The 24,768-nt window shown below is 46.4% G+C and overlaps 1 protein-coding gene across 3 annotated transcripts; it reads left to right on the top strand.

Moving 5' to 3' along the window:
- The first annotated feature begins 904 nt into the window (after positions 1-904).
- On the top strand, positions 905-24,768 carry LOC117754427 (SH3 domain-binding protein 4). Of its 3 annotated transcripts, XM_034573242.1 has the most exons (6): positions 905-1,062; positions 11,683-11,894; positions 12,138-14,500; positions 23,245-23,433; positions 23,759-23,982; positions 24,020-24,768. In XM_034573242.1, coding segments are annotated over exons 2-6 (2,901 nt in total). In that variant the 5' UTR covers positions 905-1,062; positions 11,683-11,770; the 3' UTR covers positions 24,021-24,768. The 3 variants fall into 3 exon arrangements, with proteins under 3 accessions (XP_034429133.1, XP_034429131.1, XP_034429134.1); XM_034573240.1 differs by having other exon boundaries at positions 23,759-24,768; XM_034573243.1 differs by lacking the exons at positions 23,245-23,433; positions 23,759-23,982; positions 24,020-24,768 and adding exons at positions 14,611-14,749; positions 14,788-14,935 and having other exon boundaries at positions 12,138-14,535.

Raw genomic sequence — 24,768 nt, 5'->3', positions numbered from 1 at the left:
CTGAGAATCTGAAAGACAAACACTTCTGCTTCCTTCGCCCTTTGACTGAACTACGTGAACTTTAAAGTAAATAGAAATGAATGGTGCTGATTATTATTATGAAGTTAAGTTAAAGAAGTAAAGTTTAAACATGAAATGAATCCGTATTGAGAATCTGTCTCATGTCAGCAGCTGCTCTGAGTTCGTCTTCCCTCCTTTGTCTCCTCCAGCGTTTCTCAGGAAGCTGGAAGAGACGTCTCCGGCCTGCAGCTGAGTCATGAGCTAACCCGCCGCTGGTTAACCGCCATGTTTGTAGCGTGGCTGAGTCCGAAGGTTCCTGTGACAGGCAGCTGATCCTCATCAGAGGTTTCATCTCCTTGTCCCCTGACGACACTGAAGCTGAGACGTGAAGCTGCAAAGAAACTCAGCAGATCCAGATGTTGAACTTTCTGATGATTCTGTCAAAATGTAACTTATGACACTGTGCGAATTATAACCCCCCCCCCCCCCCCAACCCTAACCCTATATAAAAAATGATTTCCTATATCTGTATAAAATATACATATAACATGTATATATGTACTACAATATATACTATATACATATTGAACAAACTACATCCATATACTGCAAATATATGCTATAAACTACACCTATATATACACTACAGCACTGCAGCTATGTAGAGTACATATATAACTACATCTGTATATAAAGCACATGTACATGTATAACATCTGTATACAAAGCACATGCACATGTAAAGTACATGTACATATATATATATAAAGTACATGTACATATATATATATATATATATAAAGTGCATGTACATATATATAAATACAGTATGTACGTGTATCTGAACGTGTGTGGCGGAGCAGTGATGTCACGTCCTCATGGAGCCGGGTCCCGGGGAGGCTCCTCCCTGTTCCCGGTGACATCAGCCTCCTCTCGGCTTCTCTCCTCCAGGAGACTCGCTGGATTCACTCTCTCTCCCGGAGCTCGACGGGAACTGCTCGCTCTGCTCAGCGGCGGCTGTCGCTTCCTCCATGGGACTGAAGAAGAGTGTTAGTCGGTCAGGTAAGATCCGAGCTCCCGCTGCCCATCCTCCAGAGAGGGAGAACTTTTCACACACACACACACACACACACACACACACACACAGACACACACACACACACACACACAGACACACACACACACACACACACACACACACACACACACACACACACACACACACACACGGTTAGTCGACAGCACGGGTTGTCCCGGGTTGCCTCTGGTTGCCTCTGGTTGTCCCGGGTTGCCTCGGGTCTGGTCCGGGTTGTCTCGGGTCTGGTCCGGGTTGTCCCGGGTTGTCTCGGGTCTGGTCGGGTTGCCTCTGGTTGTCTCGGGTCTGGTCCGGGTTGTCCCGGGTTGCCTCGGGTCTGGTCCGGGTTGTCTCGGGTCTGGTCGGGTTGTCTCTGGTTGTCTCGGGTCTGGTCCGGGTTGTCTCGGGTCTGGTCCGGGTTGTCTCGGGTTGTTTTTCTGACCCGGTTGAAGTTGAGAAGTGACCGGAGCTTCGGGGCCGTGCAGCCGCAGCAGAGGCGCCTCTGGTCGGTCAGTGTCTCCGGCTCCTCTCGGTGGGGGGGGGGGTCCCGGTGGTTACCATGACAACAGCACATTAAACATTAACATCAGAGTAAATCATGATCAACTGGTCGAAGGAGGAAGAACATCTGGAAGTTTCCTCTGAACTGTGTCGACCTGTTTCTTTAATTAACTTGAATAAATCTACATTCAAACATCAGCAGCATTTTAAATCATTTTAACACTAAACTCAGTTTGTTTGTGTTTTATCTGCAGGGTCTTGATTCATGTTGTATTTCATCTCATTGTTCTTCTGTCAGCAGATCAGGAAACGTGTGTCTGATCTTATACAGTTTATAATAAAGGGTTAAAAGACTTCAGGCTGCTTTTAGAGTCAGTTTTCAGGAGCCAGCTGCAGGACGTAAAAACTATGTTTGCTATGCAACGGCCTAAATACAGACCTTCAAAATACAAAGATAAAACTACATCAGAGTATTTGAAGACGGTCTATAAACAATATGAAGTAGCATCAGCTGTTTCCTTATTCAGAGGCTGAGTTGGACCAGTGGATGGATCCTTCGGACCACGCTAACGAGCTAGCTGAGTGGACGACCAAGCTGCATCAAGTGCAGCGGCTAAAAGTAGCTAGCGATGACATTCGCTAACGATGACGTTATCTACTATGGTAACGTAAATAAATACAATCTGTAGACCAGAGCGAGGTTTCACGGTCCGGCCTCTGCAAACAGACGAGTCGTCCAAAGGATGTGATCCCTGGATCTGGAGTCAGCTTTATAATAATATTATATATGAATATAATACTTGAGTAGGAAACAAGCTTATTACTCAGTCACACATCTTTCTGCTCCGTTGTGTGACTCCACCTCAGGTCTGTCGTTGAACATGTGCGCCTGTACGTGCTTCTGTTTCTCCTTGTTGGCTGTTTGCAGCTGTGACTTATTTGGCCGTGCTGCCGGTTTGAATAGTTCTGACGCAACATTCGTCTCGGAGTGTAAAACCGTTAACTGATGCCGGTCGTCATGGCGAGGAGTCGAGCTTCGTGGTTCACGACATTAAGAGAAAGACGTTTCACTCTGATGATTTGTTGTTGCTGCAGAAACACTGTTTGTGGTCGTAGAGTGTTTATACAGAGTGGAGCTTCCTCTCTCACAAACTATCTTTGATAAGACAGTGACGTGCACAGACTAGTTACAGACAAATGTTCTCTTTGCTTCTTTGCTAATTCTAAGAATGATTATTAGCGGTTTAGCTTAATAAAGCTAGATAAACATTCTCCCCTGCGGCCGTCGTCCATCACGATGCTTCACTGAGCACGGCGTCATATTCTAATTCCCTGACGCGGCCCAGTTGTGGAGCTGAATGTACAAAGTGCTGTTTGCAAGGTTTACACTTGACTTCAGGAAAACCTGAGGCAAACGTTGAGTAAATGTTAAACAAGTTAGTTTCATTCTGTTTGTTATGTAACAGTATGCGTTCCACGTCTGAGACCACGTGACTTCCCACCTCAGGAGAACGAGCTGGTCGCGTTGAAATGATCTAAAGTGTCGTTATTATCAGTTTATTTCATAAAAATTGAGATTGAACCAGAAACTGATGAACCTTCAGTATTCGTGGACAGAGAAGTTGTAAACGTGCTGAGACGTCCTGACTTCCTCCTCTTCCTCTTCCTCTTCCTCTTCCTCTTCCTCTTCCTCTTCTCCTCTCTGATCTGACCTGCTGCTCTCCACACACGTTAAGTGGTTCAGTCCACATCTGACGGCAGCCTGCTGCGATGCTGCTCTGACTCATTCAGAGGAAAATCACACCAGTTAAAAACAATATTCTGTCTTGTATTCACAGTTTTGACCATTGTTCTGTATTGAATTATCATGATCTACGTTTTCATCTTAATAATAAGAGAAATAATTAATAAATGACGTAAAAAATCTGCAACAGTGAAGATGTGTCCATTATTATCTTACTTCATAAAGACTCAAATCACATTTACTTCTTATTAAGCTGCTGTAGTCGTACCTGCTGGACTGTGAGAAATTACCCAGAATTCCACCTTGGCGTGTGAGTCAGTCTGTGGACGTAGTGTCGGTCTGTGCTGCGTCGCTCCGGGTCCAGGGCCCAGGTCTGTGGTTCTGAATGAGCTTCATTGTTTGAATGAATGCATGTGATTCCAGATAAGCCCCCCCCCCCCCCTCCAGGGGTGAACGTGCGTCTCCTGGTGTCGCTGAAGCTCAGTTCCAGCTGATTACAACACGACGTGCGACAGCGAGGGCACGGCTGTGATTGCCAGCTGGTGCCCCCCCCCCCCCCAGCACAGGGCCACCCCGTCAGCTTTACTTGTCAGGGACTGAAGTCGTGTTTATACCAGGAGTGAGTCATCCTAACAACCCCCCCACCCTCCGTCATGCATGGCATCAGCTGGAGTGTTCACACACACACACACACACTTTCTATTAGTTAGTGTAATATCCAATGTTTACGTCCACGTCAGGGTTAAACCACATTATCCTAACTAGCAGCAGGTTTAGCCCGTTAGCTGTGAGGCTCCACACTAGCTGTGTCATCGGAGGCGAAGGCACAGCTGAAATCAGGTGGTCGGGCTAACAACAGAGTTGAGACGCCAGGAAAGTTTGAATGCCCCTTGTTCCTTTGTGGACTTCAGCTTTGCAGTTGAGTCGAAGCCTGATTCTCAAGCATCAGACGTCTCGCTTCCTGCCGGCGCCGTTACCTCTAAACGCTTTGTCACTGAAGTGCAATGAATCCTGGGATCTGTTCGGGCGAGAAGGGTTCACCCGATGGGTCCTTCAGACGTCTCATTTCAGTTTGGTCTTGTAGTCTGTCCACGTCAGACATAGACGGAGTCCTCCCCAGGATGTGGCTCCTGAAGTCAATATTAAGTCAATTAAGTCAATTAAGTCAATATGTTTTCATTTCAACCACAAGTCTGAGTGTGATTTACTGCAGCATCGTCTGAATCTCCTTTTAATCAACAGAGGTCAATGTAAGAATCAGTGTGTGTGTGTGTGTGTGTGTGTGTGTGTGTGTGTGTGTGTGTGTGTGTGTGTGTGTGTGTGTGTGTGTGTGTGTGTGTGTCAAGAATGTGGGTGGTGAGGTTGGGGGATAGGGGTGTGTGTGTGTGTGTGTGTGTGTGTGTGTGGTGTTGTGTGTGTTTGTTGTGTATGTGTGTGAGTGTGAGTGTGTGTGTAAAGTCATTGTTTTCAGCTTCGTGACATGACTGGTAACAACTGAACCAGTCCAATAAATTCCCTGATAAAAGCTCGGAGTGACACTTGAACGTGACCTCTGACCTTCTCTTTGTCGTCTAAGTCTGATACGTTTTGAGTTTTTCTTTCTCCCCCTTGGCCTGAATAATGCATGATTTCATTTGGAGCTCAGCATTCCTCACATTCCTCCTCACTTTATCCCTGCAGCCATTCCACCTTGGTGTTTATATTGTGGAGTAAAGGGCTGAATGGAGGCTGCACAGAACCAACCGACTAAACCGGAGCCTGCAACTGTAGAAACTGCAGCGTAAACATTAGTAAATATGTACCCAGTGACTGACGAGTGTTTTCACACTCACACTTTCCCCCTGAGCAGCAGTGTGTTAGTTTTTAACACACTGAGCCTCACAAAGACCAGAAGTTATGACACCTGAAGTTATTAAAATGTGTTTTCTGATCTGAAGCTTCATGTGTTTGTTGTTTCCTTTGATCTGTTAGTTCTGGTTTCACTTTGTAATTTAGAGACTAAAGAAGTTCGTCTGACAAACGTACGTCCTGTCGTCAACACCTACGTGGGCGGAGTCTACCTATACTTGACTCTGATTGGTTTGTAGACGGTGTCTGACTTGGGCGTTATGTCGATTGGGGGGGTGGTAGTCTTTGTGTTTGAATGGAGGAAATGAATGAGGAGCTTCATTTGGTTGCCATGGTTACATCATGACGGTATCACTAGCAGCAGCAGCACCTTCAGGAGCAGTACTCCACAGTACTACAGTACTACAGTACTACAGTATCACAGTACTACAGTACTACAGTATCACAGTACAACAGTACAACAGTACTACAGTACTACACAGTACAACAGTACTACAGTACTCCACAGTACTACAGTATCACAGTACAACAGTACTATAGTACTCCACAGTACTCCACAGTACTACAGTACTCCACAGTACCACAGTACTACAGTACTACAGTACTCCACAGCACTCCACAGTACTACAGTACTCCACAGTACTACAGTACCACAGTACCACAGTACTCACAGCACTCCACAGTACTACAGTACTCCACAGTACCACAGTACCACAGTACTCACAGCACTCCACAGTACTACAGTACTCCACAGTACCACAGTACCACAGTACTACAGCACTCCACAGTCCTACAGTACTCCACAGTACTACAGTACTCCACAGCAACGAACTGGTGACGAACTGGTCAAAGGTCAACTCCACTGTGACATCACAGTGTTCTACACAAACTGGCCCGGTGAGCAGCAGCGTACGACTCGAGTGAAAACTCCAGAGTAGTGAACGTCTGCTGTGTTTGTGATTTATCGCAGCTTCAGAAAGTAGAAACGTCAGAAGAAGAAGCGACAGAAGCTCAGTCCCTGTGCTGCGTGGCTCCGCCTCCTGCAGGACCTCAGATACTGCAGCTTTGTTTCACTCGAGGCCGCAGCACTGTTGACTCAGTATGAGACTGTTTGTGTTCATCTCTCGTTCCGCTGCTGCCTGAGCACACGGCTCCGCGCTGCTCTCATTATCTGACGAGCCAGTTCAAGGGCCGCCGCTCGTTCAGCCGACGCTCGTTCAGCCGCCGCTCGTTCAGCCGCCGCTCCACAGCCGCTCGGTTCTCAGAACGCTCCTCTGAGCGGGGGGGAGGAGTCTGACTTCAGGTCAGTGGGTTCGCAAAACACCGAAATATCTCAACTCTGAAACTTCACAGTAAATTTAGAAGGGTGGTTTTTATCTGCTTCTTTTTAGAGAATAAAATAATTTTAGGAAAATAACAGAACGTTAGTTTGGTTGACGTCTTCCTCTGATGTCATGATTGACAGTTTGTGTGGTTGTAGAATAGTATGTGTGTCTTTATTGTGTTGTTGTCTCAGCTTTAAACACATGTGCACAGTGTGTTTATACTTTAAACCTGTTTCTTTGTTGTGTTTATGTTGTTAACAGAACTCCAGCTGTAGATATAGTAAACCTCCTGTAGTATCAGCATCGAAACTCAGGTGTTGCTGTCACGGCAGTTTGGATCAATACTAAGAGTTTTACTAAATATCTTTGGAGGTTTGTCATCTAGTGTGTTATTGGCAAAGACTCCACTTCCTCCTTCTATCCAGAAATGAATCCAAAACATCCTGGATACGAACGCTGCCATCTTGAACTGAATCATTATCAGACATGAACAATGATTTGTTTTCTTCCAGTTTCACGTCCGTCACGTGTCATGGCTTCACTTTCTTGAGCTGTCATGGCGTCCATCTTTATTTACAGCGGACGTCAGACTCACTTAAGCCAGTTTTAATTTTATTCTCTAAGTTTTATCACTTCCTGTGAGGAGGTGGCGTCTGTACATAAAATGTGACATATTGTTGGGCCTGCTGTGGTTTCGGGTGAGCACCACTCCGCTGGTCTGCGCTCCGTTAGTTTCCTCTCTGTCTCCACTGTCGTTATCAGGAAAAAGGCCTAAAAACACCTCAGTATCTTTCGTGGTGTCGAGTCTGGAACGTCCTTCTGGACCATGAGCGAGCAGATGAGAACAATGCGTTGAAGGAAATGTGGCAGGCGGGGAGAGTTCGCTCAGATCTGACTGCCTCTCATCACAAAGGCATTTCCTCCTCAGCCACTTCCTGCTCAGGAGGGGTCGTCCCAAAACTCAGAGCGGAGCAGCGGGCCACGCCCAGCGGAGCGCCGGGCCTCGCCGAGCGGCACCCAGCCGCCTCAGGACTTTTATTGCTGCGGGTTAACGTCTTCATGTCTTTGACCTTGGTCCCGTTTTACTGCTCAGGCCTCATTAATGCTGCGAGTCGTCTTTTCCTCTGAACAGATTATAAACTGTCACATTAACACAACGACCTATTTACAGCTGTGACAAAAACGTCTGTTGTATCTTTGATTATTTTCTTGATCAGATGACTGATTGCTTGGAGATAGAAAGATGTTTATCCCAGCTTCTTACAGTCCAGATTGAGGCCTATGTCTGTCTGATTAATATTTATACAATATTAATATTAATAACATTCCAAACCCCAAAATGTGTTTATCAATGACGTGTGTGAAGAAAAACAGAAATTCACCTCATCTGAGAAGCAGGAGACCGAAACTTTTTCACCTTTTCAAGTGAAGATTCGCTGAATTACTCATGAATTGATTATGAAAATCAAATCTAAATCTGTCGATCAATTAATCAAATAATAACCGACTAACTGTGCTACAGGCTCAAACCTACAGATCATAATTTTAAATTCTAGGGTTGAGTTTTGTGGAAATGTGACAAGACTGAAGTCAGTTTAATATTTAAACGAGAAGATGATACGAACGTGAAGCTCCTGAATTTAAAGTGATGAAAAGGAGATTGTTCAGATTTTCCTTCATATTTCCATGATCAAACCTGTAAATGGTCCAAATCCTGACTAATTGTTCCTGCTGCTGTTTGCCATCTGATGTGAAACCACCAAACACATCAAACAAATCTTTACAGTCAGAGAAAAGCAATAAAACTCTGAGTTATTTACCCCAAATACTGAACAAGCTCCAGATCCACCAATAAACCTGGAGCAGTGGCTGCTCTGTGGCCGGGGACGAGATAATCTGCTCGTATTTTGTGTTGGCCTCCTCCAGAGTCGATCTGCTGTCAGACCTGTTCAATCTCTGCCGGCCTCTGGCTCCGTCCTGCAGACGAGGAGGAGCGGCTCTGTTGCTCCTTCACACTGATCTGACTCCCACAAACCAAAGTTATGAATATGGAATTATAATCACGTCTGCCCTTCGCCAGCCTCTGCTCTCATTTCCTGTCTGGACTGTGCGGTGGTCGTTGTCAGCGGGCGGCAGCGGCGGCAGCGATGCGTTGACCGTGCCAAGGCACCGGGAGCCGATTTCCACAGTGTGGGAGAACAGTCTTTAAAAATATATTTAATCACTTCGCCCCCTGACCTGAGAGGAAGAGCTTCATGAACTGTCTCTTTTATCGTCCCCTGTGGAGTGGACGTTCTTCAGGAAGAGGCTGGAGCCAAACACCTGTGATCAGCTGATGAATCAAACCAGACTGAAACAGACAGAAGGTTTAACTTCTCACTGTTATACCTTATGTTCCCTGATGTTTCAACGTGTGAGAGAAGCTGGCAACACACAAACACACCAATTATTAAAACCCACAAACACAACTCATGACTCTGAGACTGAAGCCTCATGGAAACACACCTGAGCTACAGGTGAACTGTGGCTCAGAACAATGATCCACATCCTGAAGGAAGCTGAGGGTGAATGAAGGAGAACAGAGGGAGCGGGTGGAGACGAGGATCAGGACGTAAACAAACAAACTCTGTCTTAAAGGAGACTCGTTCTTTTAAGGTCTCCACAAGCACTGATACAAACATCCTGTGTCCTTTAAAACTCTTTATAATCTAATTCCACAGAAACGACAGTGAAGTTATTTCTGTTCCCTCATCACTCAACAGAACCAGTCCACCCTGAATCAGCCGTTTACTGGTGTTGCTGTGTTTCTGAGGAAAGTACCGACATTTCCTGATGACACGTGTGGAATAAAGTTTCATGTGACTTCACGCAACACGTTGCTGAAGCGTGTGCTCGCAGCTGATTGGTTAAACTGCAGCGGCGTCATCAGAGCTCGTCACGGCTTCTCCTCATCTCCAGGCAACATGTGGCAGTGTTGTCTTGTTGTCGTCCACACCCTCGATTGTTCTGTGGTGGGAGTGAAACAGGGTGGTCAGGCTGCTGCTGAAGACCACCCAGCGCTCACGTCTGACCCCCCCCCCCCACCTCCCTCTGCGTTAGAGAGATGAGATCCAGACGTGGGCCAGTCGAGGTTTCAGTCGGTTCACATGAGGGTGGAATTAGCAGCAGAGTTCTTCAGGGTCCAACAGGCCTGAAGTATTGGATGTGAAACTAATCATTTTAGATCAAAGTTGTTGAAAACTGAATTCACCAAGTTGCACAAATAGTTCTGTGACTTGATCAGACTGCTGCCGGTCAACGTAAGAAACTAACAAGACTTTAGTCAAGTTTATTCATGACACGCACAGACTCAATGTTCTTCAATATGAAAAGCAAAGATACACAAATACATGACTACACATGAGTTTGAGATATGATATATAATAACATGATAATAAGGATATTTGTTCCCTGAGTGTTTTAGTTCTGATATTAACGCTGATGAAACAGTAATAACAGTTTTCACAGACATTAAAAAAGTTAACTATAAAGTGAATAACAGCTGATGAAACATTTACTGAGTTCATATCAGTCATTAGAGTCTGTGTGTGTGTGTGTGTGTGTGTGTGTCTGTGTGTGTGTGTGTGTGTGTGTGTGTGTGAGTGTGAGTGTGAGTGTGTGTGTGTGTGTGTGTGTGTGTGTGTGTGTGTGAGTGTGAGTGTGTGTGTGTGAGTGTGTGTGTGTGTGCGTGTGTGCGTGCGTGTGTGCGTGCGTGCGTGTGAGTGTGTGTGTGTGTGTCTCTGTGTGTGTGTGTGTGTCTGTGTGTGTGTGTGTGTGTGTGTGTGTGTGTGTGTGTGTTTGTGCGTGCGTGCGTGCGTGCGTGCGTGCGTGCGTGTGAGTGTGTGTGTGTCTCTGTGTGTGTGTGTGTGTCTGTGTGTGTGTGTGTGTCTGTGTGTGTGTGTGTGTGTGTGCGTGTGAGGTTTATGGACAGTCGTTTACAGTAGTCGCTGACCCTGCAGGTTTCTCACACTGAAATAATAATTCAGCTGCACTGAACAGTAACGGTGGAATAATTCCTCTTTAGTCCTAAATGTCAACCGGAGACAGAAGCTTCACACACACACTTCTTGTTTTGTGGCTGGAAACAAACCTCGATGCAGAAGAACATCAGCTCTCAACCAGTGAGAATCAGGCAGAAATCAAAACATTATAAAATCACATATGAAAGAAAACAAAGATATAAATCATGTGTGTCGGCAGTAAAACATCGTCTCTGAACTGACGCTCTATGAATTATGGATTCAAACTAAAAGCCTGATGTTTCTCAAACGTTCCACTGACCCACATCTGTTCGCTTCATGTCACCGCGGCGACGACAAACAAGGCCCAAGGAGAAGTGTCCTCAGGTTGTTCCTCCGGCAGCTCCTCGCAGGCCAAACGTTCACTTGGACTCAGGAGGAACTGAGTCGATTTTGGTGGTCAAAGGTCAAAGGTCACTGTGGCCTCACAAAAACCAGAGATCTGTGACTTCAGTTTCTTATTAGATAAATTATGTTGTTTTGTATCCAAAAGGTCAAAGGTCAACCTCACTGTGACATCATAACGTTCTGGTTATTGTTCAGTCACTTACCTCGAGATAGTGACTATATTTCCCCTCACCTGATTGGTTGACGGTAGGTGTGGGTGATATGACCTTAAATTAACATCTTGATACTTCTCACTTTTTGGATGGTGATGATCTCATATCTATATATTTCTATGGAGACGACAGGAAAGACGAACTTTAAAAACGGCTTCACTTTCTGTAAATAAGGAAACAAACTGCGGTTTCATGATTGAGTTAATGATCATGTATTAAACTGCTGTAAATAAATAAACTGACATCAGGGAACATCTGAGTTTATAAGTTACACTGAGAAACTAAAATCATTTATTATTCTGTTTCTGTTTGATTTTCTGATCTGAGGATGAAAGTTTCTTGAATCACTCACAGTTTATTTCTGTTCGTCCACTTTGTTCTGCTCAGTTTTTTATTGATTTGTTTCATTTGATATGTTTAAAAGCTTCTGAGCAACAAACTGAAAAACATTTGGAATTAAAACGGAAGATCAACATCACGAGTTTCACTCTGTGCATTTTAAATAATGAATAACAAGAGATAAAACGACTACATTTTCTTTACTTGTATATTTATGTCCTCTGTGTTTCAGAGATCATGGGAGGTCGTTGACGTTCGACCTGCTCTTCAGTTAAAGGAAACCTATCAGAGTCGTCTGGTGCACAGTGACGGGTCCCAACATGGCCGCCCATCGAATCAGAGCCACCGCCATCAACAACACTTCCCTCCCACGCTGCAAGTCCGAGGGGACGCTCGTCGACCTCAGCGATGGCGTCTCGGAAGCTACGCTCACCGACGTCAAAGGTCAGAGGCTGAAACAGAAAATTCATCAAACAGAAACAGAGTCAGGTTGAAAACACGTTAATGTTTTCTCACTGGTGAACATCTTTGAATCAGAATTTACAAAAAGCTTCATAACGTATTAGAGGAAAGAAACACTGTCATTAAAACGTTCAGTGGAGCAGTGGAGGTCTGACTCCTGTGACTCTACAGTTCAGAGCAGCACCTGTGAAAGATGCTTACCTGACATTATTCTTCTTTCCCCAGTGCCTTCTCCCAGTGCCTTACGACTGGACGCGACTGCCTCCTTCGGGGCCGCCAGGGAAGTTGTTGCCATAAAGGACTACTGCCCATCCAGCTTCACCACCCTGAAGTTCTCTAAAGGCGACCGCCTCTACGTCCTGGACTCGTCGGGAGCAGAGTGGTGGTACGCCCACAACAACACGGAGATGGGCTACATCCCTGCTGCTTACGTGGAACCCATCAACTACAGAGACTCGTCCTTCAGCGACAGTGGGATGATTGACACTGTGGGAGATTTTAACGAGGAGGCGGCCAAAGAACTGGACCTGCTGGGAGAGTGGTCGGGGGTGATCCTGAAACCAACCACCTTCCAAAATGGAAATCCTTTTGCAGCAACTCATACCTCTACGAACCCTTTCCTGAACGGAGGTCCTCAGACCTCACTGGATCAGAACAGTAATGAGAAATCAGTGGACCTTCTTCTGTTTGACTCGCTCGCTCCATCAGTGCCCAACTCCACCAGCAGCACTGCCGACATCATTGGTTTTGGCAGTGGCGTATTTAACTCCAACCCACTCAGTCCCACTGGGGGCTCGGGGCAAACGTTGCGCAGGGACAACCCGTTCTTTCGAAGCAAGCGGTCCTACAGTCTGTCTGAGCTGTCCATCCTGCAGGCTCAGTCCGACTCCCCTCCGGTCTCTGGGGGTTTCTTCGGAGGCCTGAAAGCACCAGCGCCGGAGCAGTTCCAGAGCCGGGAGGATTTCAGGACAGCGTGGCTCAGCCACCGCAAGCTGGCCAGGTCCTGCCATGACTTGGACTCACTGGGTCAGAGCCCAGGCTGGGGCCAAACGCAACCGGTGGAAACCAACATCGTCTGTCGCCTGGACAGCTCAGGAGGCGCCGTCCAGCTTCCAGACACCAACATCAGCATCCACATCCCCGAGGGCCACGTGGCCCCTGGGGACACTCAGCAGATCTCAATCAAAGCTCTGCTCGACCCGCCGCTGGAGCTGAACAATGACCGCTGCACCACCGTCAGCCCTGTGGTGGAGATCAAACTCAGCAACATGGAGACCAAAACCACCGTCACCCTGGAGATGAAAGTTTCCGTCGTGGTGAAGATGGAGAGCAGGGAGACGACAGAAGTCTTGTGTGTCAGGAGCGATTGTAAAGAGGGACCTTACTCTGCCATCCCTCAGGCCTACATGTACGGGGACACAGTTCAGGTGTGTCTCGATAACCTGGAGCCGAGCATGTACGTGTGCGTTGTGGCTCAGTCCCAGTCTTTATCTCCTGACTCCACGGTTTGGGAGCATGTGGTTAAGAAGATCACCTTAGGAGTGTACGGCCCCAAACATATTCACCCGTCCTTCAAAACAGTCGTAGCTATGTTTGGCCATGATTGTGCCCCAAAGTCTCTGTTGGTGAGTGACGCCGGCAAGCCGGCGCAGTCTGCTCCGCCCGTAGCGCTGCAGCTCTGGGGTAAACACCAGTTTGTCTTGTCCAGACCGCAGGACCTCCGCGTTGGCGTTTACTCCAACATGGCCAACTACGAGGTAAAGGCCAGTGATCAGGCCAGAGTGGTCCGGGGCTTCCAGGTCAAACTGGGCAAAGTCAGCAGGCTCGTCTATATCATCGCTTCACGCAACAGTGAAGACATCTCTGATTTTACCTTAAGAATCCAGGTCAAAGACGACCAAGATTGTATCCTGGGTCAGTTTTGTGTCCAGACACCGACTCCGCCACCCAAAGCAGGTCCAAAGACATCAGTGCAGCGGCGCTTCCTGAAGAAGAAGGAAGTCGGCAAGATAGTTTTGTCTCCTCTTGCTGTTGCCACCAAATACCCGGTTTTCCAGGACAGGAGAATAAACAACCTGAAGTTTGGAAAATTAATCAAAACTGTGATCCGACAAACAAAGAACCAGTACCTGCTGGAGTACAAGAAAGGAGACTTTGTGGCTCTGTTGAGTGAAGAGAAGATCAAGCTGAAGGGTCAGCTGTGGACAAAAGAATGGTACATTGGATATTATCAGGGCCGAACAGGATTCGTCCACGCAAAGAACGTGTTAGTGGTTGGCAAAGTGAAACCCATTTACTTCAGTGGGCCAGATCTCACCACCGCAATACTCCTGGAGCAAACACTGAAGCCCTGCAAGTTCCTCACGTACATCTACGCCTCTGTGAGAACGATACTCATGGAGAATATCGGCAACTGGCGAGCGTTCGCGGACGCCCTTGGATATGTCAACCTGCCGCTGACACACTTCTGCCGTGCGGAGCTGGACAGCGAACCTGAGCGAGTGGCATCGGTGCTGGAGAAGCTGAAGGAGGACTGCAACAACACAGAGTGCAAAGAGAGGAAGTCCTTCCAGAAAGAACTCCTGACGGTAAGTCTCGGCCGTGCCGTCCTTCCCCTGCTGCAGTGAGCGAGCCACTGGTTTGTGAAAATGCAAATAGTTGGAAAACTGTTCCTTCTTTGACCTTCAGGTTCATTGAAATGGCCACGTGTTTCCTTGTGTTTCCTCCTGGTAGGAGATTCTCCCTTGTTATCTGCTCACAGCTGCTCTGGGCTTTGGTCTTTAGGCTGAGGTCCAGTGGATGATTCTGCAGGGAGTGCAGTCGATAACTGCTGTGTAGGCATGGAGCTCGAATCGGGACGTGAGGAGCAGCGGAGGGCAGCACAATACTTTGTCCTCTGTTGTTTGGGCTCCAGAGTTAGTGTGCAGTTTGTTTACTCTGGGCTGATCTTATAAATCCAGCTGACTGCTGCTCTGAGAACTCTCTGACTTTATGTGCACATGAATCCAAGGCAGCAGTGAAGCAGCTTAATGAATTATATTGATAATTTAAAGTCGTTCTAGAGCTGAGGAGCACCAGTGTTTATACATGTGAACAGAGCCACAGGTGTTTGTCATGTCCAGACTGACAGTGAACACATCATCAAGTCACTGTCATGTCCGGACTGACAGTGAACACATCATCAAGTCACTGTCATGTCCGGACTGACAGTGAACACATCATCAAGTCACTGTCATGTCCAGACTGACAGTGAACACATCGTCAAGTCACTGTCATGTCCGGACTGACAGTGAACACATCATCAAGTCACTGTCATGTCCGGACTGACAGTGAACACATCATCAAGTCACTGTCATGTCCGGACTGACAGTGAACACATCGTCAAGTCACTGTCATGTCCGGACTGACAGTGAACACATCATCAAGTCACTGTCATGTCCGGACTGACAGTGAACACATCATCAAGTCACTGTCATGTCCGGACTGACAGTGAACACATCATCAAGTCACTGTCATGTCCGGACTGACAGTGAACACATCATCAAGTCACTGTCATGTCCGGACTGACAGTGAACACATCATCAAGTCACTGTCATGTCCGGACTGACAGTGAACACATCATCAAGTCACTGTCATGTCCGGACTGACAGTGAACACATCATCAAGTCACTGTCATGTCCGGACTGACAGTGAACACATCGTCAAGTCACTGTCATGTCCGGACTGACAGTGAACACATCATCAAGTCACTGTCATGTCCGGACTGACAGTGAACACATCATCAAGTCACTGTCATGTCCGGACTGACAGTGAACACATCATCAATCCCTTTCCTTAATAAAGAGAAACAAGGAGACGTTAACAATAAAATTGTATCTTCTGATACTGATTCTTAACTTATGCACAGATGGACATGACAGCTCCCACACATGAAGCCAAATCATCTCGCCCCCTGGTGGCTGGCTGCAGTATAGCTCATAAACCCCGCCTCCTCCATGTTAGCAGATGGGACATGTACCAAACTAAAAAGTAGACATTAAATAAATGTTTGTTAAAGATGGTTTCTGTCATTTCAGGTCGTTCTTATCTCACTGATGTTTGTTCAAGTGTTTCTGATCAGTTTGGTTTGAATCAGATTCATTTGGTTTTAATAAGTTATTTGATTGACAGCGGAGACTGACTCCTGATTGGTTGAGAGCGTGTATTGTAACCATGACTCCGCCATCACTACAGCACAGACTCTTACTCCAAATGACGTCATTGGCACAAGATGGCAGCGTTCATATCTGAGACATGTTTCTTGTCTGGATGGTGGGAGGAAGTGGAGACACGTCGTCCAGCTTTATTTACAGTTTATGGCGTGAACACAAACTTCTGAATGGTCCGAACTGGACATTAAACAGAATCTGAGTACGAAGTCTGTGATGTCGGATTGAGATGATATGTTAACACGTAAAAGGGAGAAAATGACATTAATCAAGTCTTTACAGGTGATTCTCAAAAAATACATAGATTCACCAAATTTGGTTGAAAACACCTCATTTCTCATCAGCTATACTTTTACTTCACAACACTAAAATTCCAAATTAAAACTTCAATCAAACTCGATCCCTCTAATAACCAGGCTGATTTCTGCTAATCTGCAGTTCTTATTCCATGTGTGTGTTACAAGCCGTCTCTCAGTGTGGAGGTTTCCCTTCGAGCTGAGCTGCTCCTTCACTTTGTTTCTCCGTCAGGATAAAATCCCTCTGAGACTCGGTCGGAGGTCGTGGACGTACGACAGCTGACGTATCGCGGAGCAGAAACTCTGTAATTTACGTGAGGTTGTAAACACTAGTTAGAACCATTTATAGAAAGCATGGAAAAGGACATAATAAAAGGTGGTGACTGGAAATATGTCCTGGGAGTCACGCTGTGCAATTCATCTCTGAGTATAGGTCTGTTTTTATGTTCCTCGTGTCCGGATCACAGTGAAACTGCAGCTCGCTGAGACGCGAAGCTGCCGCAGCGACTCTTTGTTTAGCTGATACAAACGTTCTGTTCGTGCCACGTTCAGACATCTGATGTTCGCTCTCTGAGGACGTGGAAACGTGTGCAGCCTCAGATTAAATCCTTATCTGCTGTTTGTGTGTCACAGCTTCTTTAGGGTTCGTGTGGTGCGACATGGACGGACGAGTATTTTTAGGAGAAAGAACCAGATGAAAAGCTCCGTGGTCTGAATCCACTCTGCTCTGAGCGCTGGTGGAGAACCAGTCCGTCAGCTGTGACGTTTATTTATAGAACAAATGTAGAAGTTTCTCCACTTAACTGTTTCTCAGTGTTTGAGTTTAATAAGAAAAAAATGAGCTGAGATACAGATACAAAGATCCTGTACTGAGCTCAGTGTGTTTAATATGTTCATCATATAAACACACAACTTTATTAAACTTAAACACACAACACCACCAGAGACAGGAACACACACAACAAACACACACAACACCACCAGAGAGAGAAACATACACAACAAACACACACAACACCACCAGAGAGAGAAACACACACAACAAATACAGACAACACCACCAGAGAGAGAAACATACACAACAAACACACACAACACCACCAGAGAGAGGAACACACACAAAACCACCAGAGAGAGAAACACACACAACAAACACACACAACACCACCAGAGAGAGAGACACACACAACAAATACACACAACACCACCAGAGAGAGAAACATACACAACAAACACACACAACACCACCAGAGACAGGAACACACACAACAAACACACACAACACCACCAGAGAGAGAGAGACACACACAACAAATACACACAACACCACCAGAGAGAGAAACACACACAACAAATACACACAACACCACCAGAGAGAGAAACACACACAACAAATACACACAACACCACCAGAGAGAGAAACACACACAACAAACACACACAACACCACCAGAGAAAGGAACACACACAACAAACACACACAACACCACCAGAGAAAGGAACACACACAACAAACACACACAACACCACCAGAGAGAGGAACACACACAACAAACACACACAACACCACCACAGAGAGGAATACACAGAACAAACACACATAACACCACCAGAGAGAGAAACATACACAACAAACACACACAACACCACCAGAGAGAGGAACACACACAACAAATACAGACAACACCACCACAGAGAGGAATACACAGAACAAACACACACAACACCACCAGAGAGAGGAACACACAACAAATACACACAACACCACCAGAGAGAGGAATACACAGAACAAACACACACAACACCACCAGAGAGAGGAACACACAACAAATACACACAACACCACCAGAGAGAGAAACACACACAACTAATACACACAACACCACCAGAGAGAGAAACACACACAACAAATACAGACAACACCACCAGAGAGAGAAACACACACAACAAACACACACAACACCACCAGAGAGAGAAACATACACAACAAACACACACAACACCACCAGAGAGAGAAACACACACAACAAACACACACAACACCACCAGAGAGAGAAACACACACAACTAATACACACAACACCACCACAGAGAGAAACACACACAACAAATACAGACAACACCACCAGAGAGAGAAACATACACAACAAACACACACAACACCACCAGAGAGAGGAACACACACAACAAACACACACAACACCACCACAGAGAGGAATACACAGAACAAACACACACAACACCACCAGAGAGAGGAACACACAACAAATACACACAACACCACCAGAGAGAGAAACACACACAACTAATACACACAACACCACCAGAGAGAGAAACACACACAACAAATACAGACAACACCACCAGAGAGAGAAACATACACAACAAACACACACAACACCACCAGAGAGAGAAACATACACAACAAACACACACAACACCACCAGAGAGAGAAACACACACAACAAATACAGACAACACCACCACAGAGAGGAATACACAGAACAAACACACACAACACCACCAGAGAGAGGAACACACACAACAAACACACACAACACCACCACAGAGAGGAATATACAGAACAAACACACACAACACCACCAGAGAGAGGAACACACACAACAAACACACACAACACCACAAGAGAGGAACACACACAACAAACACACACAACACCACCAGAAATGTGTCTGTTGTGAGTGTTTGTGTTGTAGTCGTCAGTGTGTGATGAAAGGATCCAGGTTGTGTTTGTTGTGAGTCTTTGTGTTGTTGGATCTCAGTCTACAGATGTTTCCTGCTTCATTGTTCAGTTTGCAACAGAAGCTCCAGGCGTCGACCTGCAGGCGCCTCCAGACGACCTCCACGTCCTTCCCATAATCCTCCTTGATTCAGACACACACACGTGCTCAGTCCTGACCTGTGTCCGAGTCACAGGTGAACTCTGTTACACAACAGACGAAGTGGAGGAGACCAAACACGGAGATAAAAGAGAGGAAACTTATCTATAAAATAAAAACAAAGCAGTTTTCATTCTCAAACTCCAGAAAACCTCAGAAACGTGGTTGACTCTGCTTGTGTTCGTTCTAACGGTCACTATCCAGAGCTCGTGGCCACAGGTTCATGTTGGAACGTAGATCAACGAGTAAAACGATGCTCGTACTGCAGCGACCCGCCCAATCTCGTGAGCTGCTTTATAGTTGTGTCATTTATCCACAGTCTAAAAGACTCTCCTGTAGGTTCAGTGTGAATTCCTCTGGTTTGACTGAGGAGAGAGAAGCTCCAGGGAAAACCTCCTCCTCCTCCTCTGCTGCTGCTGCAGCTGGAGCAGATTCCATAAAGTCCTGAGGCCTGAGATCACAGAGGTGGAACCTTTGTCTGTCGGTGTTTAAAGGGGATTCTGGTTCCAGAGCTCTCGCTCGGCGCTGCAGCGTCGGAGCCTCCTGAATCACTGCAGTGAGATCAGTGTGGCAGATAAAGTCTGGGAATAACAACAACATCCTATTTCTGGAGGACGACTCTGCTGAGCCTCATTTTGTGCCATTAGCTCCGAGCTTTTCCCATTTTTGTGCACAACATTTTTTTCCCACAATCCCCGACTTCCTTCCTCTTTCTTCCCCTCACTTCCTCTCCTCCTCCTCCAGCGGCTGGGTGTGGCCGCGGCGGCTTCTGGAAGAATCCACAGATCGCTCTCCGGAGATTTGGCCTCGTTTTGGAATGTGCTTTATATTTTAGTTTCAGAGTCAGTTAATTAAGATGGGAGAGAGTTAATATCTGGGGTAATAAGTCAGAACAGGTTTTAATATTATGTAGATAGATCAATTCATTCTACTGATATGACAGATTGTGTTTTTATGCAGAGGTTTTATCTGCTCGGGAACATCAGTGACTTCAGGGTGAGCCAGAAAACTCTCAACGAGAATCTGGTTGAAAGCATCAACTCTTTCAAATGGTCGATGTTACGTGTGAAGCAAACCTGTCGAGGGCGGTTAATACAATGAGCTAAATTATAGGGAAACCACAGATGCAGATTAGGGACATGTCGTCCTTCACGTAGAACTGCTTCCCTCTCGGTGTTTGTGTCAGTGCAACGGAATAGATAAGTTGTTAATGAACTGTTCTGTGATCAACTCCGAGCTCTGAGTTTGTAATCTATGCTGTTGTTTTTGGTGAGAGACAATTTTTCACATTGTGCACAACAAGGTTTAATTTGAACTAATCTGCTTCACCATCCCCAGTTTGAGGTTGTTCACGAGAGAAAAGAGAAAGGGATGAAAGTGTGAAGCCAGAGTGCGGCTGAGATGGAGAAGAGAGGCTGTGAGTGGGAGAGCTGCAGGAAGTGGGATGGAAAATGAAGATGGGATAGAAAAATAATAAAGAGGAGATTGAGAGTCAGTTCTGTGGCTGAGAGGAAAAATAGAAGCAGGATGACAGAAGAAACATCATTTATCAAAAACCTGGTCACACACAGGGTTCAGTGTGTGTGTGTGTGTGTGTGTGTGTGTGTGTGTGTGTGTGTGTGTGTGTGTGTGTGTGTGTGTGTGTGTGTGTGTGTGTGTGTGTGTGTGTGTGTGTGTGTGTGTGTGTGTGTGTGTGTGTGCGTGCGTGTGTGTGTGCGTGTGTGTTCATGTGTGAGATATGATTTAACCCTTTTTCACTCCCACATCCACGTTATCTCTGAAAATATGTCGACAGGAATTTTCTCCTCATTTTGACAAGCAGATGATTTATGCAGCGGGGGAGGACACACACACACAGACACACACACACACACACACACACACACACACACACACACACACACACACACACACACACTTCAACACACACACACACACACACACACACACACACACACATACACTTCAACACACACACACACACACTTCACACACACACACACACTTCAACACACACACACACATACACTTCAACACACACACACACACACACACACACACACACACACACACACACACACACACACTTCCACATAGACCAGCTGACCTTTTGGAAAAACCCAGCACAGCTTTAAATCCCTCGCCGTCACAGAGTTTGTTGTGGTGCGTTCGAAGTCGTGTGAACCCGCCCTCGTCTGCTGCGGTGTAATTATTAGTTTAACATCAGGCTCGCGGTAACGCTCTGCGATAAATACTTTACAACACTAAGATTTACAGCAGCCAGAAAGTTTCCAACCAGGGAGACGAGCCAAGAAGAGAGAGTGCAGAGCCTTTTTCTTTTCGGGGACATTTTTCCCATCATGCCTTGCATGGGGAGATGTAGCGTTGTCCGTCAGTTTATATTTAGGTCGTGTTGTAACCATGAAGACGCCCTGTTCATGTTTATCTTGTGTCAAGATGTTTGTTTGACACTGTCAGTCCCACTTCACCCTGTCCTACAAAAACACAACACATTGTTACCCAGCAGCTATCCTGTCCGACCCAGACAGGAAGTGATGTCAGGGGTTGTGTCGCGGACTTCCTGTGGTTATTATCCAGTGAGGAAGCAGGTCGTCGTCACTGAGTTTGTCTCCGACAGTCGCAGATACAAGCAAACGTCCTCGGAGTCGAAGAGGAAACGTAACAGTGAACTGACGGAGGTCATGTGGCATCAGCAGGCGTCTGATTGGTCCTCTGGTCTCCTCTCAGAGAGAGAGAGGCTGCTGGAGCATGACATCTGCATTCCTCACCCCCCCCCCCCCCTATCCTCACCCCCTATCCTCACCCCCCTTCATATCCTGTAGCTCCACACATTCCTACACGTGAGACTGAAGAGATTTAAATTCACCTTCACTCTCAGTGTGTGTGTGTGTGTGTGTGTGTGTGTGTGTGTGTGTGTGTGTGTGTGTGTGTGTGTGTGTGTGTGTGTGTGTGTGTTGTTCTAATGCGACAAGGACCACTCTGTTTACTTTGGATCTTTGAATGTAAAAACTATTTGTGGTGTTGGACATTTTTTCTGCGGCGAGACGTTAAGACTGAGTTTGTGTGTGTGTGTGCACGTATCCATCCGTGCACTTGCATTTGCATGTTCCACATTAGTATTTGCATGTTCCCCTCTGACGTGCTGCAGATTGTCTGTCAGAGTCTCTGCAGAGTTTTCTTTTCCCACAGACGTCAGTCGGGGCAGAACTGGTGGAGACAGAGGGGCTGATGGGAGAAGTCGGGCTCCTGTCCAGGCTGGTTGAACCCAAACAAACAGGAGGAGCATGTATCTTCATTTAGATCTGCACGTCAGAGTCTGAGCACGGAGACGATGTTCACGTGTCCAAACGTGTCCAACAGATAGTATTCATTGTGACGCGCTCTCTGACGCCCCCTGCTGTTCTTCACCTGTCGCCTCTGAGTGATGCTCTCAGCTTTAGTCTCGTCGAGTCGCGCTCTGGCTGCGTCTTGTATCATCCTCAGTCTTCTGCTCGGTTTGGTCAGCGAGTATTTTCCTGCCGTCCCTTCAGAAGTGACGTGATTCTCTCGGCTGCTGTTGAAGCAGCACGAGGTTCTTATTTCTGTTTCCACCAGAAAGCATCTGAAAAATGCACAAAGCTGAGATTTGCAGAGGGATTGGAGACGGTGGAAAATCACAGCGGATCAAGTCAGATGTTTGAAACCTGGAGATGTTTGTTGGTCACTTGTGTGACTTCAGCTTCTGACTCTGTTGATTCACACTCACAGAGAAGATGTCTGAGTTTGAGTGAGTGAGTTTATGATAAAATCAAACCACAGGTTGAATGAATTTAACGAGCATATTATGGTTTTGAACTCATGTCTCCTGAATCTAAAGCTCCACCTGCCTCCATCACTTCAGGCTGAACTTCTGCTCTCTTCTCCGCAGGCTCTGTTGAAGATGGACTGTCAGGGTCTCGTTGCTCGACTCGTCATGGACTTTGTTCTCCTGACCACGGCCGTGGAGTTGGCCGGGCGCTGGAGGGAGGTGGCCGAGAAGCTCGCTAAGGTTTCACGTCAGCAGATGGACGCTTACGAGGCGCCGCACCGGGACAAGAACGGGGTGGTGGACAGTGAGGTGTGGAGGAGTCATTTGTATATGTATAAAACAATGGGAGGAAGTAAAGTCAAATCACAGAAACAAAACACTGACACACAAGTTTCCTCAGACGTGTGAATACAATGTTTAAGCTACACTTTGAGTTGTGTGTTTAAGAAACAATGAAACAAGGTCAAAGGGCATGAATACATTTTAAAATAAGATTAAAAGAATTATACAAATATCAAAGATGCTTCTGAAAGGATTGTAAAAAATGAACCGGCAGATATTTAACTGTTTCACTGTATTTAAGGTTGATTGATCTCGTTGAAGTCCGTCATGTGACCTCTCTCTCTGTCTTCAGGCCATGTGGAAGCCGGCGTACGACTTCCTGGTCACGTGGGCGGCTCAGATCGGCGACAGCTACAGGGACGTGATCCAGGAGCTGCACATGGGCCTGGACAAGATGAAGAACCCCATCACCAAACGCTGGAAGCACCTGACGGGCACGCTCATCCTGGTCAACTGCCTGGACGCCCTGCGGAGCTCCGCCTTCAGCCCTGCCGCTCAGGAAGACTGCGCCATCTGAGCTCTGTGTCACTCGCAGTGTAAAACGCTGCACATCAGCTTGAACGCCACTACTGCTGTCGTTATAGATGTTAGGTTCCTGCGGCGCTGCCTTCAGCTCCTCGTGCCCGGGGGGACGTCACTGACCCACGACTCCGCCACACAACACGGCGCCGTGTGGAGCTCACAGTATTCACAAAGACTCTTTTAATAGTTCCTGTCGTGCATAGCTATGTATTTTTATACTCTTATTACGACACAGCATTTTTTAAAGCAACACTTTGAACCCTCTCGGTTTGTACCTGTGGATCGAACGCCAAGAAAAGACTCTTTTTCCAGAAAAGACTCTTTTAGATATCGTGGTCACATGTGTCAAATCTCTTCTATTTATTTATACATCAAAGAGAGAAGTGAGCTCTTCTTCTCGTCTTCAGGTTCTCTCTCTGTGGTCGGATCCCTGTCAGTCAGGGTCATTTATAAAACATCCACCTTTTAATCACCTGAGAAATCACTTCCATTCAGTTCTTTTAGAGAAAATGAATCAACCACAGATTCTGATCATGATGAATCATCTCTGGTTTCAGATTCTCCAACGTGAGAATTATCATGAGAAATAGAAAATCTTCAAATCGTCACAACCAGGAATCTGAAAACGTCATTTAAACATTTAGTGATGATGAAAGTGAAATTCTGACTTTGTAAACTAGGATCTCAACTCAAGGATCCACCTTCTCACTTGCTCTTATGACCGGATCAGATTCTCCCTCAGCAGCTGGAGTCGTTTCACATCAGACTGTGGACGGGACC

This window comes from Hippoglossus hippoglossus, chromosome 21 (genome assembly GCF_009819705.1).
Source record: "Hippoglossus hippoglossus isolate fHipHip1 chromosome 21, fHipHip1.pri, whole genome shotgun sequence".
Classification (NCBI taxonomy): Eukaryota; Metazoa; Chordata; class Actinopteri; order Pleuronectiformes; family Pleuronectidae; genus Hippoglossus; species Hippoglossus hippoglossus.
This window is presented reverse-complemented; position numbering and strand designations above follow the sequence as displayed.